The 19,314-nt window shown below is 42.4% G+C and overlaps 1 protein-coding gene across 1 annotated transcript in view; it reads right to left on the bottom strand.

Moving 5' to 3' along the window:
* Nucleotides 1–9,599, bottom strand: part of NOL7 (nucleolar protein 7) — a 196,260-nt gene extending 186,661 nt beyond the window's left edge. Inside the window, exons 1-2 of the mRNA XM_069613546.1 lie at nucleotides 9,252–9,599; nucleotides 8,695–8,890 (exon numbers count right to left, since the gene is read on the bottom strand). Of these exons, the coding sequence (XP_069469647.1) occupies nucleotides 8,695–8,816 (122 nt within the window). The 5' untranslated portion in view covers nucleotides 8,817–8,890; nucleotides 9,252–9,599. The remainder of the gene's footprint in view (nucleotides 1–8,694; nucleotides 8,891–9,251) is intronic.
* Between the last annotated feature and the right edge of the window lie 9,715 nt (nucleotides 9,600–19,314).

Below are 19,314 nucleotides of genomic sequence, written 5' to 3'. Positions count from 1 at the left end.
TGCCCTCAGAAAAATTGACGTGTTCTAGCATACTCTTGTCAAAGGAGCCCTGCTCGGGGCATGAGCAGGGCATCCCTCCACCCCTAGTCTCAGTCACCCTCTGGTTGTGATACTTCTTGATCCTGTCACAGTACAATGGTAGGGCCTTGCACATGTACTCTATAGGTGTTTCTCCCCACCATGGAGATGTCTTCCGTGTGCCTGCTAATAGTACTAGCCTGTGCTAATGTGCCATACAGTCTTTTTGAGGTTGAATAAAGTTTTTTTTCAGTAATTGTTACCATCGCATTTACAACAGTGTAAGCGCAATACAATTATATGCTTGTACATCAGCACACCTGCGCCCTCCTTTCCAGTCACTCTCTGGCAAGCCTCTCTTGGCCTTCTTCCTGCTCCCACCTGTGAGGCTAAAAACCTCAGGGTCATCTTTGACTCCACACTCCTTCTCTCCTCACATCTCTGACGTCTCTAAGAAAGTTGCATTACCAGCTGCACCTCCTCCTCAGATGTATTCTTCCTTTCCTCCCCCCCCGCCCCCAGAAGCTCACTGTCTCCAGAGCTCTGGTTCTCTCTAGGCTGGACTACTGCAATAGCCTCTTTCTAAATCTGCCTGCCTCTACTCTCTGCAACTCATCCAAAACAGGACGGCAAGACTTGTCCTCAGCCTCAAGCCCAGGGATTGTATCTCTCCAAGACTGAAATCTCTGCACTGGCTCCCAGTGGCGGCAAGGATTAAGTTCAAAACCCTCTGCATTGTTCATAAGGCCTTCTGGGGCCTCAATACATTCAACTCGCTCTTCCTAAATATCTTCCTTCACTGGCTCTTCGCTCATCCGCCTCCAACTGCCTCAGGGTTAGTCGCTTCTCCAAGCAGCGAGTTCGTGGTAGATCTCTTTTCTCTTTCTTCTGCTGGGGCCTTAACTCGAACAGCCTCCCTGACTCTCTGAAACTTGAGAACCATCTCTGGTTTCGGAAGCACCTCAAGACCTTACTCTTTGCTTCTGCTTGCTCTCCTCCTCTCCCCTGAATCTGAAACTGCACTTGTTTACATGGCTACCCTCCGATCTCGGGCCCAGGTCTCCTCCCCGCCAGCTGCACACCTGTACTGCCCCCCGGCATTCCTTGCACTCAGGGACTGTTTCTGTATCCCTACAGCCCCTACTAGCATTTGCCACCAGCTGCCTGCACTTCATTATTTATTGTCTTATTTTACTGATCCTATGCACTGCACTACCCCCCCCCCACGCCCCTGCACTTTTCGCCTTCCCTGCACTTATGCAATCTCAATGTCACCTGGCCTAGTAGGATCGCTGTCTCCGCCCGTTTCCCCTCCCTTGCCTCATCACACCTTGAAACACTTGTGTGTTGGCGCATTATAAATGCCATATCATACAAGGAGGTTGTCAATTCATACTGTAAGATTTGTTCAAACATTACCCACAACTTTCCCTCCCTCTTAACCTTGTTAGTCTCCAACTCTGGGGCTGAGGGAGAGCTTAGGTTCCTCCCGAGGTGTTTGTGTTCTGCTACTCATGAGTGCTCAAAGTAGTCAGATTTCTTCGTGATATGTTCTATGAGTTTGGGGAAGCCCAAATAGTAATTATTTAGTCTCCATGTCCTGGGGGGCGCAGGTCTGTCTATACGAATCTCCATAACCAGAGACAACTGGTCCGAGATACCTCGGGGGGGAGCAACTATGGTAGTTACTCCATACATTTCTGGGGATGGAAGAAAGAAATAGTCCAGTCTGGACAGGGAAGCATGAGCTCCCGAATGGAAAGAACAGCCCCTAGCTGCGGGGTGAAGTTCTATCCATACATCGCAAAAGCCTAGTGCTGTTGCAAAGGTTGCTAGTTTCGTGGGGGTGTTCGGGTTATGGCCGCGGATGGGAGTGTGATCTAAGGTGTTGTTCATCACGTCATTAAAGTCACACCCTCAGGATCCACATGTCTGGTTGATGTTTCGGCTATCAGGATAGTTATTTCGTCCAACAGCCCATCAGCGAGCCCTGACGGGGAGTATATTGCTAGAATGGCCAGCGCCTCTCCCCAGAGTGTGCCCTGCAGTATTCTGAAGTTTTAGCCATTTCTTCTCCCCAGGATTTCTTACTCTGTATTTTAAAAAGAAAATGGTTTTAATTCTGCTGGGTCTGGAAAGGCTGCAATCACACCACTTCACCTGTGCAAGACCACCACCTTATGGTTTTAGGAAAGCCAAGCCTGTGGAATTTCACAATGGAACATCAAAGCAATCTATGAACATTCCTTCCCTTCCTGCAGATGTTCACAGGGTATGCTCAATCTCAGCCCCTTGCTTTAGACCTTAAGTGCGAGCTGCAGGATAACTATATCTGTTGGGAGAAATGTCACCCAATTTTGTTTTCAGCACCACGTCTTCTGAAGGTGATGAGCATGCATCAATGGAACGTTGACACAGTGCTCTCTGTCCTTACAGAAAGGATCTACCTTTAAATGGTTGGGCTATTTATTTTGACTCTCCAGTTTTTACAAGCCTCGTTTGGTGGGACAGTGCACTAGAACTGCACAATACTGGTTTTATACCTAGCACTTTCTGGTGCAGGTATGTTGGTTTGAAGCACAGAAGGCATTACTAACACCAAAGTGTATGTACTCCTACGAACCTCAGAGAACGTTAAGGCAATGTCTAATCTGCCTTGCTGGGATTTGGAACCATGAACGGGCAGAAGAATACAGAACAGATCTCTGCGAGAAGTGCTTAACAGATAGAGCTATTTTCTGAACCATTGTGACACTCAAACTGATTATGACATTTCAATGTGTTTATTACATGTGAACAACATACTCAAAGAAAGGTGAAAATGCTATACAGGTTTTGGCATTGTAAACAAAATATACTACAGTGAAACAGAAAGCAAACAAAGGGTTATTTGATCATATCGGACCACAATTGTCATCAACAGCCAGGTAGCAAGTTCAGAGCAGCATGAGCGCACTAGAATAACGTGCTTTTATGTGTTAAAAATGTCCATGACCTCTTTGCATTAAGCAGAAAGGTTGGGTGGGTGTGAGAATGTGTTCCTTTTTTCGTTCCAATCAAGAATATTTACCCCCCCACCCCACCAGATACTTCACACACCACTTTTAATCAGAGCAAAATACAAAAAATGCATCTACTGCATATTGAATGCACCAATTTAAATGAAGCTCTTTCTATATCTTGGTTAGGTATGGTAATCCCCATTACTCCAGGTCCTGCATTTCTGTGTCCCATTCATTCTTCTTTGAAGGATGTCTGCATGCTTTAAACAGTCAAACTTTGTATCCTAGTAACGCCTTCTATCCCCTGTAGCATTGCGACCCCCCCCCCCCCCAGTCACAATGAATAGAACAGGGAAGTGTAGGACTTGGTATAATATTCTGTTTAAGGTATGGCAATCACCATTTCTTCTGTGTCTATCTTCCTTGTCCCATTTCTTAATCTATAGATTACTACCAAAGATACCCATAAGTTCACATGACTCAAAATAATTAGCACACACTAAGGCTGAATGAAGATCTCCCTAAACGAAGATTTAGATCGCTCCCCAAAAGCAATATGTAATGAAAAAAAATAAAATAGCATTGAGAAGAACATGTAGCTTTACCACCTGCAGGTAAAAGAAAGCCTAGGACTTACGTATGCAACTAATCACAAATCTCCACTCCATCCCCCACTGGAGAAGCTTGCTATTCATTAGAAAACCATCACCCAGTCATCCAAAAACCATTACCCCCAAATGAAGAGAATGTGTAGGAAGAGGTAGCCACATTAGAATCCAAAGTGTCTAGGCTCATACTCCAGGGTTTGGCACAGGACAATACTATGATTTCGAATAGATTGTTATGTTATCTCACTGTACTGTCTTTGTTGAAATGGTTTGACGTCTCATGCTATGGTTAGCTCATTGCTTGCTCTTTTCAAGTTGGTGATTCTAGTGCAGTCCTAGACAGGGAGCTGCCAACCAAATGGTGCAGGTCTCCGTTTGAGATACTTATTTGATACACACAAATGTTGATTTTTCTTTCCTCAAATGTCGTTCTTTAAGAATCTTCGAATCAGTGTCAAAAAGTGAAGAACCTCATCACAGTTTCTTTTGGCCAGAGTATTTAAATCTTTAAAACCCAAATGAAATCTTTTATGATGGAAAAGATTAAGCTCCTAATATTGTCATTTGCATAACCGGTTTCTATAAAAAAAAAAAATAATCATATTAGCAATATCATTTACAAGGCATAAAATAAGCAGTGTCGCATAGCAATTTGCTATGCTATTCTGTAGATTTGAGATCAAATGGACACTTGTGTAGCAGAGTTAGCTATTTAAGTTGCCCTCTACAATTAAAGCACAGCTCGCCCTGCATTCCTCTCTTGCCATCGGTGCTCTCCGCCCCCTTTTCTCTGTTCAAGTGCTAATCGAGAGAAAGTGCTGCAGTAATCATCTCCTCCACACGTACCAAAGGCATGTGTGGGAGTGCTAGGCAAGAATTTATTTATTTTTCAAAATTGCAAACCAGAAGTAATCAGGATGATACTACTTATGTTTTCTGTATCCATTCTGGCAAAGACCAGTATGTGTCAACTTCATCATGCAATTCCATTCCTAACATGCAAGTTGTTACATAATGCATAATTACAGTATTGATACTGTTAAACACTGCATCATCTCATGCTTTACAGTAAAGTTTAGTCTATCTAAATTTCCTAGTGCCAACTATATTTCAATTTGTTGGGGAAGATGCATCATATTGACTAGGGACCACTTTTGATCACATGATCAAATGCTTTTGATGGCAAACCTAGTTCTGTAACTTGGAGGTTGCATACATCTTGCAACTGGTGCCCAACTCATGAGCAAACTCATACTCCTTGACATTCTATGTTATCACCCTGTTGCTTTATACCAGGTACACTGAAAGTGAGATGACCACGAATACAATATTCTACCTAGTTTGTCAAGTTCTCCGATACGCAATCCACTCTGCTTAGTCGCTTAGTCTTGATTTCCTCTTACATGATGAAGAGATGCTTATGCAAAGCAGTGCTCAATAGTTCCATCCATTCTGTACATCTACAGATCTACTGCAATACCAAACATTGTATTTATGCTCCAGAGCTCGCTTTGCATTATGATTGTATTATATATTACCACCTGCAGGAGTCAACTGGCCAAACTGTTTTCAGAGCATTTATCATATATATGCATTTGTGTCCATTGATTCAGCTAACCTTTTACAGACACTCATCTATGGCTCACAAAGTCTTTTCGCCCACTCGCACAGTCGAGTAGATTTTATGAAGGACGAGCAGCATTTACCAGACATGTCTGCAACTTTTATTTAACATTTATTTTGTTTGCAGTTAAATGTCAAACACAAGTTCACTGTGCATGGCTGGATTCTGGGTAGCAGCAGTGTGCCAAACAAAATGGGTTTATAGTGACATGCAACATTTTACAGAAATCGCTTTTTAAAATTTGTTGTCCTCCGTTGCTCTGGGTCGAGTACATTTCTCTTAGGTTGAACAGGTAAACTAAGTTACCCGACCTGCAGGTCTAGCTGTAGTTTGAAGAATTTGCAAGGCCTCACTGCTCTCACTAATGTCTTATTTCAGCAGTATGCAAACTGCTGTATTATTGCTCATTTCATGTCTACTGTACAAATAACTTTTGGTGATATTAGCAATATTAGTACAAAATTGCTAATCAAATGGGTCGGTTTGCTAATCAAACTTTTTTTAATTAGCAAACTCTGCTAATCAATTTTTTCAAACTAATTTATACCTTGATTTATTATGGGATCTGTGTACTTTCTATTCAAGATCTTCAGCTAATGAAGGCCATAAACTGGCACAATGTCTCTTTCTCCAACACAAGATCTGTGAAACAGTATGTCAAAGTGTAGAAGGGAGATACCTTTCGAGTTAAGGTTATACTGGAAAAGGCTGCAATTTTTACGCCTTTTCTGGTACCTTTTACCAACGCAACCTTTAAATACAGTGAAATGCCCGACGGTTGCAAAACGATGGTGGCTACTCCACTGTTAAAGAAGCCTGGGCTGGATCACTGAAATTATAACAATCAGACCTATTAGTAACGTGCCTTATTTTGGTTCAAAATTGATAACAGCTATGCAGTTCAGGCACAACTGGAGGCTAATAATGTACTTCATGAGAAACAATCAGGTTTCAGAGCCCACCATGGCACTGAAAGTGCCTCGATAGATCTCCAGACAGGGATGCTAGCCATAGTGGACAACAGCAAATCGGTGCTGCTGATGCTTGAAGATTTATCAGCAGCCTTCGATTTTGTGAACCACAATCTTTTCATAAGGAAGGTTTAGAGAGGTAGGGCACTGTTTAGAAACAGTAATCAAATGGATGGGTTCATTTCTTAGCAATAGGATGTCTAAAATCCACTAGGGAAAGGAAAGTTCTGAATTAGAACATACATATAGACAATATATATTCCCACAGGGGGCCCCTTTATCCCCAGCACTATTCAATGTGTTTTGTCGGCCCTTGTGTGACCTACTAGACAAGCTGGGTATCAGCTTTACCAACTATGCGTATGATAACCAGTGCATCATGGAACCCAGCAGGGATTATAGTAAGGACTTGGAGGAGCTTTCTCATTTTTACAAATCTATCAAGGTATCGATGACTGAAAATGGACTAAGCTAAACGGATCCAAGAGTTTTATATTTGGATCCACACAATCAAGAGCTAAGTTGAATGCTGAATATGCAGGTTTCCGTACCATATGATCCATACCTCCAACGAAGTCAAAACACTGGGCAACATAATTGAATCCTTGCTGGGCTCAGAAGCCCACACCAGTAGTATTGTAAGGAAAGCACAATACCACCTCAGGCTACTCTGGTTAATCAAGTCCTAGCTTTCCCAGGCTAACTGCACAACGTTAACAAGGGCAGTCCTTATGCCAAGATTAGACTACTGTAAGGTCATTCTGGCCCGAGGAAATAAGAGGGGCATCCATAGGATGCAGTTATTGCAAAACAATGCGATTCGCATTGTTAAAAGTGTCCCAAGAAGGGCTCCCGTTAATGATCACAGAAGAGACCTCCACTGGCTGGCCTTAGACAAGAGAATTACGTTTAAAATACCATCACCCACAAATGTCTATACGGTCCAGCCCCAATAAATCTTTGGGACAGTATTCAACTGAAACTGTAAGAGGACTACCAGGTCAAGTGACAACATGCTCCTCAGTTGCCCCCGCACTAAAAGAGTTGGGGGCAGTGGCCTTCTCTTTTCCAGCACTGGCAGCTGCTGCATAGAATAAACTACCAGAGGAATGGAGAAGGAATCCGGACCTCCAAATTTCAGGAAACGCCTGAAGAAACCTTTTTCTCTATCCTCTGATCTGTTTGCCTTAGCAAATCTTTTAGTGCTCCGAAGCAAGCAGGCTCTGGCGCACTATAAAAAGATAAAATTTAAATTGCAGACTGGCCTCAAATCTCAGTTTTCCCACTTAACACATGGGTGCTCATGCCCAACTCGTTCAGATGTATACTTCCAGTTGCTGAATATTTCACAATTGTCATCCCCTAAAAGTGATCAAGTTCTCAGGCTGCGCTCTTCAAAGAAATCCTCACTCATGATTTTATTGGCTATAGCGTTAGGTCACATATAACATTAGTGACCACTTGTATACTTCAACCCACAAAGTCATTTGTTTCTTGACTTGGATACATGCACCAGCCTGGTAACGTATAATCTTTATATTGTATCTGTGCTATGGTATGTGGACCTTCCTTGTTGCTTCCTATCCGTCTCCTGTTGCCATGCTCTAGTACTTGCACATTCTGTGAGGCTGCTAATGTGCGCCTATAGACGGTCCGTGTATACGTTCCTAAAGTCTTGTAATCCCTGTCCTGCATTTGCAGTAGAGCAATGGCTTGAATTGCCCCCTTGAAGTCCTTCGTTGGCAGAGTAGACCCACAACTCACCCTTTTTTTGGCATATGTCACGCGCCATACAGTCAGTTCACTCACAGTCCAATCTCCTTGCACACCTAAAGGCGTCAATGGAACTCTCTGTCGCAAAAACAAAAACAAAAACCTCTTCTCACCTGCCTTAAACACTCAAAAAGGTTGACCGGTATGCATTTGCATATGTGAAAATACATTATTGAACAAAGTAGTAACATTGTTACTGCTAGCCATCAAAGCTACAGTCCCATCCCTCGGCAAGTTAAACACAAGGTTTGAAATGTGTTTTGGGGGGGGGGGGGGAATTATTGGAGTGCACTCCCTTCCATTAAATAATTATCGAAAGAAAACATTTCCTCAGCTACTAAAAAGCTGGCTAAACAGAAAAACATGCACCAGTTATCAAGTGCAGTAAAACAAAGGACCACTTACTCTAACCAGCAGGTAAAAACGTGTAAAGCTTCAGAATGAATATTTGTACATAAACTGCACATTCACGGTATTTTAGTCATTACAAAACACACAGTGGGGACCAGCGATGGCCAGAGTTTATATAATCACGCCTGTATAGAATATGTTCAGATGGCCGTTTCGTAAAAGGCAAAAAAGGGGTCAAACGGATTTGAAAACCTGTACATACCCTGCTCCTTCTGTTTGGAAATAGTGAAACGTTTAGCACGCCCACCTATTACCATCATCTCCAGAAAAACGAATGCACGGATTACCTCTGTATGGCTTGGTTCTTTCTCTTCTGGCTCTGCGCTTCTTCCTCCCGTCCCCGCTGGAAGGTGAGTTGCTCGGGCGCATCTTCATCGCTCAAAGCATCCTCCGAGTGCAGCGCTGCCATGCTGCTACTGCTGTTCCCCGCACACCAGCCTCAACCAAACTCCTCCTCTGAACTTTAACCCTATCCCTTCAAGACTGAAAATAGAAAAGGGACGTAAGACCACAAGTGGAGAAATGAAAAGAGGACGAAAATTAGAGCACGAAAATAATTATTCCGCCACTGAAGAGGAAGCTAAAAACAAATGATTGCACGCAACCGTCGTTTCCGCTCATAATTTTTAATACACCACGTGTAAGCACTTTGTTTCTGCATTATTGATTGATACATATCAACTGTGCGCATTTAACGTATGCAATATACTGAATAAATACAGAATTCTATGTCAAGGCAGGAGGCTGGTACTATGCTTCTCAATCTTTACTCAAACTCCAGCAGCATAAATCAAACCAAACAAACTAAGTTTACATCATCAAAAAATAAACACATCCAACCTACATTTCCCACAATGTCTTTTGTGTGAAAGTTTCATTCTTTTGATGTCCATGAAATAACTAGTCACGTGATTCCTTCCACCAATCATCACACTTTAAGTCCTTCCTCTCTTTGCTGCTCCGGCAGCCAGTTAAGTATCTAGCTTTACATTAGTATGCTTGATGTATGAAGCGGCTTATTCATTTTATGCTTATTATAACGTGTTATAAGTGCGCAAGCACATTGGCAGAGCATATCCCCAGTGGTAGCAAGAATAAAGGATTTGAATGTGTGATGGATAGAGGTCACTGTCACAGAAGTTCGAGGAGCACAGTGACTCTCTCAGGGATCGGGTGCTCCTCGGCATTTACTTCCTTCAAGTGCAGGGAGCCAAAGTAGCTCTTGTCAGACCATGGAAAAAGCGCATTAATGCTACGCCATTGCCACCTTGTGGCCAAATAAGGCAAAACAGCCCTTTTAAGCAGGAAAGGAGCTTACATCACACAAATAACAGAATATCTGCCCTAAAAGCATATTAAGATGGGTTCAGGCCCAAGACACCTGGAATTACATACAGTGGCATTACTGTCCCCTATACCTATCATGTCCAGCTCAAGTGAGGAAGGCAGGGCTCAAGTGAGCCAGAATAGACTGCAGTCTGGCATGGGTGAGATACTGCAGCAAGCACTGAGTCATTCCATGGGGCACAGTTCCCAACATATTGCAGTCATGGAGGACTGGCTTAAGTTCTCTGGAGGAATAGAGGAGCTGGAGAGGATAAGGGGTACAGGAAAGGATACAGGGGGAAGGAAAAAAGCCTGCAAGGCTGAGAGAGGCAAGACCCCCCGGGCCTGCCACGAAAGAGTAAGGGCAAGAGCAAGGCTACAAGCCGAAAAAGAAAACAACAGAGATGGCGTGACGATACTTCTGATACCTCAGAGGGATATGACGAAGGTGATTGGGATAGTCCATCATCAGAGGAGGTGGAAGTGATATCTTCAGAAGAAGATAAAGAGAGAGCTCCTAAGAAAAAGAGAACCAAGGACAAAGAGACTCAATATACTGAATAAATACAGAATTCTATGTCAAGACACGCAGGCTGGTATTATGCTTCTCAATCTTTACTCAAACTCGAGCAGCATAAATTAAACAAAACTTTACATCATCTAAAAATAAACACATCCAAACTACATTTCCCACAATGTCTTTTGTGTGAGTTTCATTCTTTTGATGTCCATGAAATAACTAGTCACGTGATTCCTTCTACCAATCATCACACATCACGTGTATTATCCTCTTTAACACTCTCAAGCCCTTCCTCTTTCTTTGCAGCCAATTAAGTACCTAGCATTACCTTAGTATGATTGATGTATGAAGTGGCTTATTTATATAATGCTTATTATAACGTGTTATAAGTGATTTAAAGTGGCTTTGGCTTAAAGCGCTATATAAATTCAATAAACATAAGTGTGTAAGCACAGCGCGAGCCAGCATTATATATAAAGATTGGCGGAGCATATCCGCAGGGGTAGCAAAAAGAAAGGATTTGAATGCGTGATTGATAGAGGGCACTACTGTCACAGAAGTTCGAGGAGCACAGTGACCCTCTCAGGGTTCCGGTCATCCTCTCATTTTCTTCCTTCAGAGTGACAGTTAGCCTGTAATAGTTTTGGAGCACAGCAAAGAGCAGAAAGTGTGTTAATTTCTCGGAATGAAATAGATCAAAGGCAGCATTTCAAAGTGAAAGCAACTGAGAATGCAGGGAGCCAAAGTAGCTCTTGTCAGACTGTGGAAAAAGCGTATTAATGCTACGCCAGCGCTACCTTGTGGCAAAACAGCCCTTTTAAGCTGGAAAGGAGCTTAAATCACGCAAATAACAGAGAATATCTGCCCTAAAAACATATTAAGATGGGTACATGCCCAAGACTCCTGGAATTGCATACAGTGGCATTACTGTCCCCTATACCTATCATGCCCAGCTCAAGCGAGGAAGGCAGGGCTCAAGTGAGCCAGAAAAGACTGCAGCCTGGCATGGGTGAGATACTGCAGCAAGCACTGAGTCATTCCATGGGGCACAGTTCCCAACATATTGCAGTCATGGAGGACTGGCTTAAGTTCTCCAGAGCAATGAAAGATCTGGAGAGGATAAGGGGTACAGGAAAGGATAAAGGGGGAAGGAAAAAAGGCTGCAAGGCCGAGAAAGGCAAGACCCCCCCCCGGGCTCGCCACAAAAGAGTAAGGGCAAGAGCAAGGCTACAAGCCGAAAAAGAAAATACAGAGATGGCGTGATGATACTTCTGATACCTCAGAGGGATATGACGAAGATGATTGGGATAGTCCATCATCAGAGGAGGTGGAAGCGATATCTTCAGAAGAAGATAAAGAGAGAGCTCCTAAGAAAAAGAGAACAGAGGAGAGGGGGACCGAGATGAAATTGATCCGGACGCACTCATTCACCCGAGGTCCTAAGAATGGGAACCGCCGCCGAAGATTGCAGCGTATATAAAGAAGAGGTTAAGAACACTGCTTGCAATAGAAGCCAGGAACAAGTTAAGGGCCGAATGCCCAAGGCCACACCTGCCAGAAGGGATCGCGGAGACCCCCGACATCGATGACCGCATGGTCACTTTCATGGGGAGATACGCGAAAGATATAAAAAAGGGTTTAGACAGATTCTGGCGATCATGTCAGGACAGAATGTTAGATGTGGTTGGACCACTTGCTAAGATTATGGAGATGGTTTATGTTATGTTATGTTATGTTACTTTGCATTTATATAGCGCCTTATATACCATTGGTATGGTCTGAAGGCGATGGTAGGTTGAACGCCCTTGGGAACCGAAGTTCAAGTCAGTAGAGTAGAGGGAGACAAAGGTGCGTGTGAGCACCGGATATGTGTGCAGCTGGAGTGGCATTCGTGTAATAGCTGCTTCTTAGCGGTAGGTGTGGTGGTTGAGAGGTCAATAGTATGTGTTCGTTCTGGCAGGAATTATCCAGACCGATCGTGGCTGCGTTAGGCCTGAGGAGAACGCCTGGCTGGGGGGTGAGTAACCAGCAGTGTTTAGTTAGAGTGATGGGGAGTATGAGGCAGATGTTGGTATGAGAACAGCTATACCGAATGGTGTCATAGGATCGCTGTGTTCTATTTGAGTGGTGGTGTAAAGAAGAGAGTAAGCGTGGCGATGTGAATATGGTGGTTTACTCCAACCCATTCCATGCACTCCCATCCGTTCCATGCACTCCCATCCGTTCCATGCACTCCCATCCGTTCCATGCACTCCAACCATTTTATGAACTACTCCTTTCATTCGTTCTATCCACGTTATCATTTGTCCATGCGTCATCCATACGGATAAGTCATCTTCACACTGCTCCTTTCATTCGTTCTACCCAAGTTATCCTTACTCCATCCATCAGCCATCCACATATGTCATCTTTGCACGTTCGATTCTTGCACCAACTTCACTCGTTACACCCACTTCACTAGTTCCCCCCACTTCGCCGGTTCCAAGTACGTCACCCGTTCATTTGCCTACTTCATCCGTTCTACCGTTTCACCCTTTCCACGTCACTTCACTCGTCCCATCCACACACTTCACCCGTCCCATCCACGCCCTTCACCCGTCCCCATCCACACCCTTCACCCGTCCCATCCACGCCCTTCACCCGTCCCATCCACGCCCTTCACCCGTCCCATCCACGCCCTTCACTTGTTCCATCCACATACTTCACCTGATATAGGGCATCCACTTCACCCGCTCACCCTATATAGGGTAGACTTTCAAGACTTTGGCACAGTGACGTTATTAGGTACACTGTCAAATCCCGCTTTGCCAGAGGGGTGGTGTTATATACACTTCTAGAATCAACTTTGTACCGAGAGGATATTAGGCACACATCAAAATTCAACCAAGGCACGTTCAAACGTGCCCTTTTAGACAATCTCTACACTTCTAAATTCAACTTCTAAATGTACTTCTAAATTCAACTTTCACAGGGAGGTTATTGAGCGTACTTCTTAATTCACAGAGAGGCTATTGGGCATACTTCTAAATTCACAGAGCGGCTACTGGGCACCCTTCTAGATTCAGCGAGGCTGTTGGGCATACTTCTATAATCACAGAGAGGCTATTGGGTACACTTTAAAATTCCACTTTTCACAAGGAGGCTTTTGGGGACATTTCAAAATGCAACTTTTCACAGAGAGGCTATTGGGCACACTTCTAGATTCACAGCGAGGCTATTGGGCACACTTCTAGAATCTCAGCGAGGCTATTGGGCACACTTCTAGATTCTCAGTGAGGCTATTGGGCACACTTCTAGATTCTCAGCAAAACTATTGGGTACCTTCTAGTATTCACATCGAGGCTATTGGGTACACTTTAAATTCAGCTTTTCACAAAGAGGCTAGGCTATTTGGCACATTTCTAAATTCAACTTCTAAATGTGCTTCTAAATTCCACTTTTCACAGAGAGGCTATTGGGGCCACTTCTAAATTCAGCATTTCACAGAGAGGCTATTGGGGCCACTTCTAAATTCAACTTTTCACAAAGAGTCTATTTCGCACACTTCTAGATTCACAGCGGGGCTATTGGGTATACTTTTAAATTCAGCTTTTCACAAAGAGGCTAGGCTATTGGGCACACTTCTAAATTCAACTTCTAAATGTGCTTCTAAATTCAACTTTTCACAGAGAGGCTATTGGGTACACTTCTAAATTCATCTTCTAAATTCAACTTTTCACAGAGAGGCTATTGGGCACACTTCTAAATTCATCTTCTACATTCATTTCTAAATTCAACTTTCACAGAGAGGCTATTCGGCACACTTTTAAATTCAGCATTTCATAGAGAGGCTATTGGGCACACATCTAGATTCATCTTCTAAATGCAGTTCTAAATTCAGCATTTCACAAAGAGGCTATTGGGGACACTTCTACATTCAGCATTTCACAGAGAGGCTATTGGGCCACTTCTAAATTCAACTTTTCACAGAGAGGCTATTGGGTACACTTCTAAATTCATCTTCTAAATGCACTTCTAAACTCAACTTTTCACAGAGAGGGTATTGGGCATACTTCTAAATTCATCTTCTAAATGCACATCTAAATTCAACTTTTCACAGAGAGGCTATTGGGACACTTCTACATTCAGCATTTCACAGAGAGGCTATTGGCCACTTCTACATTCAACTTTCACAAAGAGGCTATTGGGGACACTTCTACATTCAGCATTTCACAGAGAGGCTATTGGGCCACTTCTAAATTCAACTTTTCACAGAGAGGCTATTGGGTACACTTCTAAATTCATCTTCTAAATGCAACTTTTCACAGAGAGGCTATTGGGACACTAGACATATAGTGATAAGATCGAAAAAAAAGTCGAACTACAAAAATATCGAAAAAATAATGTCGAAAATGAAAATATCGAAAACATATACATATAATTAAAAGAGTCAATAATTCGAAAATATAAATATCGAAAAAAATATTAGATTACGAATATCAATAAATGGAAATAAAGAAAAAACAAGAGTGTCATTTACTATGAGGGGGTTCCCCCCCAACCCCCCACATCCCCCTCACCCGACACCCTGTTGCCAACCGCCAGCGCCCCCCTCCCCCAAACCACCCTCTCACCCCTCATACTCGGCATAAAATGGTAAGAAAGGGTTAAACTCATAAGTGAAAACCACGAGTAAAGAACCTTGTTTAGGTACCAAGAAACCAAAAACGGTTGTGGAAAACCGTCATTACCTGACAGAACAACACTTGACACGGTACTGCAGGAAATCGATTGGAGTTGTTTCACACTAAAACAGGTACTATTGATAAAACATACTTGTGACTAGACATTAGGGTATCATACGACATATAAATGTATGACAGGAAAAATAATGTTCTCGTTTGTTTTAGGATAAGAAATGGAGAACAAAGTGGAATTTATCGCCACACAAAAAGGAGGAAAGCAGTTGGTTTTAAATGGGTACGTTTTCCATAAGGAATACGAGAAAAAGGAACGCATTTACTGGAAATGTACGGAATACAAAAAAAATAAATGCAGCGCACGAGCGATTACAGAGGGAACGGATGTAAAAAGTAAAAATGAACACAACCATCTGCCAGATCAAACTAATATTATTATCAAAAAAACATTATCCGAGCTAAAAAGAAAAGCCGAGGAAAGTCACGGTAAAGCTAGTGGATCGATACTGGCAGGTGTTTGTGACCAATTACCAACACATATAACGGCTCAGTTACCAGCTGAAAAATTGATGCAGCGTACAATAAACCGAACTAAAAATCAGAAAGAGAATCTGCCACCTGCACCAATGTTATTTCGAGACATTACAATTCCGGATATTTTCAAATTAACAGCCAAAGTAGAACATTTTTATCCTTTGCCACCATTGAATTGAACAATGAAAAAATATTAATATTCTCTACTGCTGCAAACTTTCACCATCTAACTCAAAGTCAAAAGTGGCAAAGTGACGCAACGTTCAAAGTGTGCCCGCAGCCTTTTCACCAGTTTTACACAATACATGGAACAATAAACGATAAAATCGTACCGCTTGTATATATATTAATGCCAAAAAAAACTGAAGAATCATACAGAATCGTGTTTAATAAAATTAAGCAAACTGCAACGGATTCAGAACCAACAACAATAATCATGGACTACGAAACGGCTCAGATTAAAGGATTTTCATCAGTGTACAAAGAGACAAGGATTCAAGGATGTTTTTTTCATTTCACGCAAAGCATATGGCGTAAGTTACAAAAATTAGGACTAAGTACTAAATACACAGAGGACAGTTGCTACCAGTATAACATAAAGAAACGTTTTGCATTGCCATTTGTACAGGAAAATTATGTTGTTGATTTTTACGAACATTTGATTGAGACTGATTACTACAAACATCATGAAGAAGAAAATACTGATTTATTAGACTACTTTGAAAACACATGGATAGGCCAATTAACTAGAAATGGAACAAGACGCAGACCAAAATATCCAGTACCATTGTGGAATTGTTACCAAGCTACATTGGAAAATACACCTCGAACAAATAATACCCTAGAAGGATGGCATAGCAGATTGAATAAAAACTTCAACATCCACAACCCTACATTATGGCATTTTGTGAAGGACTTACAAAGTGAAGAACAACACCAGCAATTTAAAATAGCACAAACACTTTCATTGGCTAACCAAACACCAAAAAAAAAAAAATACAGGGACTACGAGAGTAGACTGGTACAACTAATACAGAATTTTGACGCACAAAATAAGGAAAACTTTTTAGATTCGGTGGCCTTTAACTTAAAATGTTAAACAAACTTACGATTCAGGAACATCTCCAATCCAGTGTGGCATGGGCAAAGAAAATCCAAAAACAGCATCCTGCAGGTCCATAATACCGAATCTGGAACAGGAATCCATGTGAAAAAAACAAGAAAACCTCCAAGAAAAATCCTAATCCGCAGCAGAGGAAAGAATACAGAATCCAGGATGAGAAACTCCATCAATCCATGTAAATGTGCCAGGAAAAAAACAAAATATCTCCAAATCCAGGAAGAAAAAAAAAGTGCACCTCCAGGAAAAAAACCATAGGGAAAAAATCCATAATCCAAATGAAGAGGGAATACAAATCCGTCAAAACCAGTTAATCCAATGAAAAAAAGGCCTTTCTCTGGAAAAAAAACACGAAAAATCGAAAAAATCAGCGAGCAAACTAACGGAGACGCGACCGCTGCAGAACCGTTTACTGAATGAACTTTAAAAATGGCGCTTACGTATACGTAGGCAAACGTAACGTGCATTTGCATAGGAAAACAAACAAACTTTGAATGTACTGAGACTACTTATTTCTAAAGCAATAACACCATCTAGTGAAATAAACATATATAACAAGTTAAAATACAGAAATATGGTATAGACATATATATATTCATAATGATAGTTTAATAAAATAAATATGAATTTAAGAATTTATAAAAGAAAGACAAGTTTTTACAGAATAAAATGTTATTATTATTATTATTATTATGTTATTATTTAAATGAAGATTGTTTGACTTGTAGTAATGATGTTCTATTTGTTGTACTTACCATTCAATAAAAAATTCGAGATTATATAAAAAATTTGTGATTATTACTATTCGAGATTTTTACTTTTCGGTCAAATATTTTCGAGATTTTAATTTTCGAGATTAATAGATTCGAAATTATGACTGGCCACCTATGGAAGATGGCAGAAGAATCTAAAGATAAGAGGGAACCTATCGACCCGACCATTCTATCAGGCTTGGCCCATAGGGCTATATGCCTACTGGGTAACGCCAACAGCGCAATCATGGCAGAAAGGCGAAGGTCGATCTTAGTTAAGATTGACCCCAAATTGAGTGAGTTGGCCACATCTGAGGCAGCATCTTCTGCGAAAGGGAAGCCCTTTGGAGACACTTTTATTAAAGAGCTAACAATATTCATCAACTCTTATGTGGCGATAGACAAAGCTCAAGCCTCGCTGAAGAGGGTATTCGGCAGACAGGTTTTCGACAGGGCTGGAAGAGGCAAGGGCCGCTCCTACAGCCGTTTCTACAGTAACAGGTTCGAAAGTGACAGGGATCACTGGAAACAGGACGAAAGAAAACCTAACCCTTTCTTCCCGTCAAGAGGAAGAGGGCGAGAGTGGAGACACCCCGGAAACCAACAACAGCATGACACAGGTGGGAAAACTTGTGCAAGCACATGAAACGCCAACACAAACTCCCACAATAGGGGGAGAGTAGCGAGTTGTATAGAGAAACAGAGGTTAATCTCTTCAGATGCTTGGGTTCTAAACACCGTACAGGGTTTCCACATTGACTGGATAAGTTTACCAAGACAGGAGAAATGGCCGAAGTTACTGTGGCTCAGCAGAGCAGTCGAGGAGTTACTAGATGCATAAATAAGAGAGTTAGCACAGAAAGATGCTATAAAACCGGTAACAAACATAGGAGACAGCTTCATAAGCAACATGTTTGTAGTCAGAGGCCGTCACAAGACAAGACCGATAATAAACTTAAGGGAACTAAACACGTTCATAGTTTACAGACACTTCAAAATGGAGGGCATACACTTGCTGAGAGACATCTTGCAACAGGGGGATTGGCTTGCGAGAATAGATCTCAAAGACGCCTATTTGACCATACCCATGGCAGCAGAACAAATGAAGTTTCCGAGGTTTCGCTGGCAAGGGAAGTGTGGGAATTCACCTGCCTACCATTCGGCCTAGCTGTCAAGGATGGCACTCTGTCAAGAGTGGCACAGGGCCCCCAGGTAGGGTTTGGGTGGCTGTGTTGATGTAAGGTGACAGATAAGTACACACACAGCAGGAAACCCATCAAGAAAGAAAAGTAGGCAACTGTAGTTGTGAACAGAAAGGGGCAGGAAATATAAAGTTACAAACAAACTGGATTCCCTCTTGGGGTGTATGCAGATATGGAAAAAGAGTGTTCCACGGACCTTTGGAAACTCCAGCCTTCTGCACGGATTACTATTACAGAGGCCCACTTTGTCTGCTCATGCCTGGGAACAACAGCTGTGGGTGTCTGTTAAACAGAAAACATGACAAGGAAAGGGGCAGAGGTTGCCTGCCGGAAACCAACAGTCAAGCTCTGTACAAAGGATCAACATAAGACACAAGAGAGACAAGAACAGAAATAACCAGGGACAAGGAAGTCTAAGAGAAATCTAGCAGAAGGGAATGAAGGAAGAAACAGTACAATAGCAATGGGTAAACTAAAGGAGAGGACAGAGGAGTCAAGGAAGAGAAGGACAGGGATCAAGATCAAGGGGTTGCAACAAGGAAGAGAGCAAGGGAGCAGCAGCCAGGAAAGAGGGGGGCTGCAAACAAGGAAGCAGGGCTGCAGTACCAAATGGTACAAGGTACAGAAAAACTGTAGTGGATTGCAGAGGACTGTAGTAGGCTGCTAGGCAGAGAGTCCAGAGGAGCAGGACTGAGAGCTGTAGTAGGTGGCAGACAGAGAGCCCAGAGGAGTAGGGCAGCAAGGAGCGAACCCAAAGGAACAGGGCATATAGGC

This window comes from Ambystoma mexicanum, chromosome 5p (assembly GCF_040938575.1).
Source record: "Ambystoma mexicanum isolate Mex_15411 chromosome 5p, UKY_AmexF1_1, whole genome shotgun sequence".
Lineage (NCBI taxonomy): Eukaryota > Metazoa > Chordata > Amphibia > Caudata > Ambystomatidae > Ambystoma > Ambystoma mexicanum.
The sequence above is the reverse complement of the archived record's forward strand: the minus strand, read 5'-3'. Positions and strand labels throughout refer to the sequence as shown.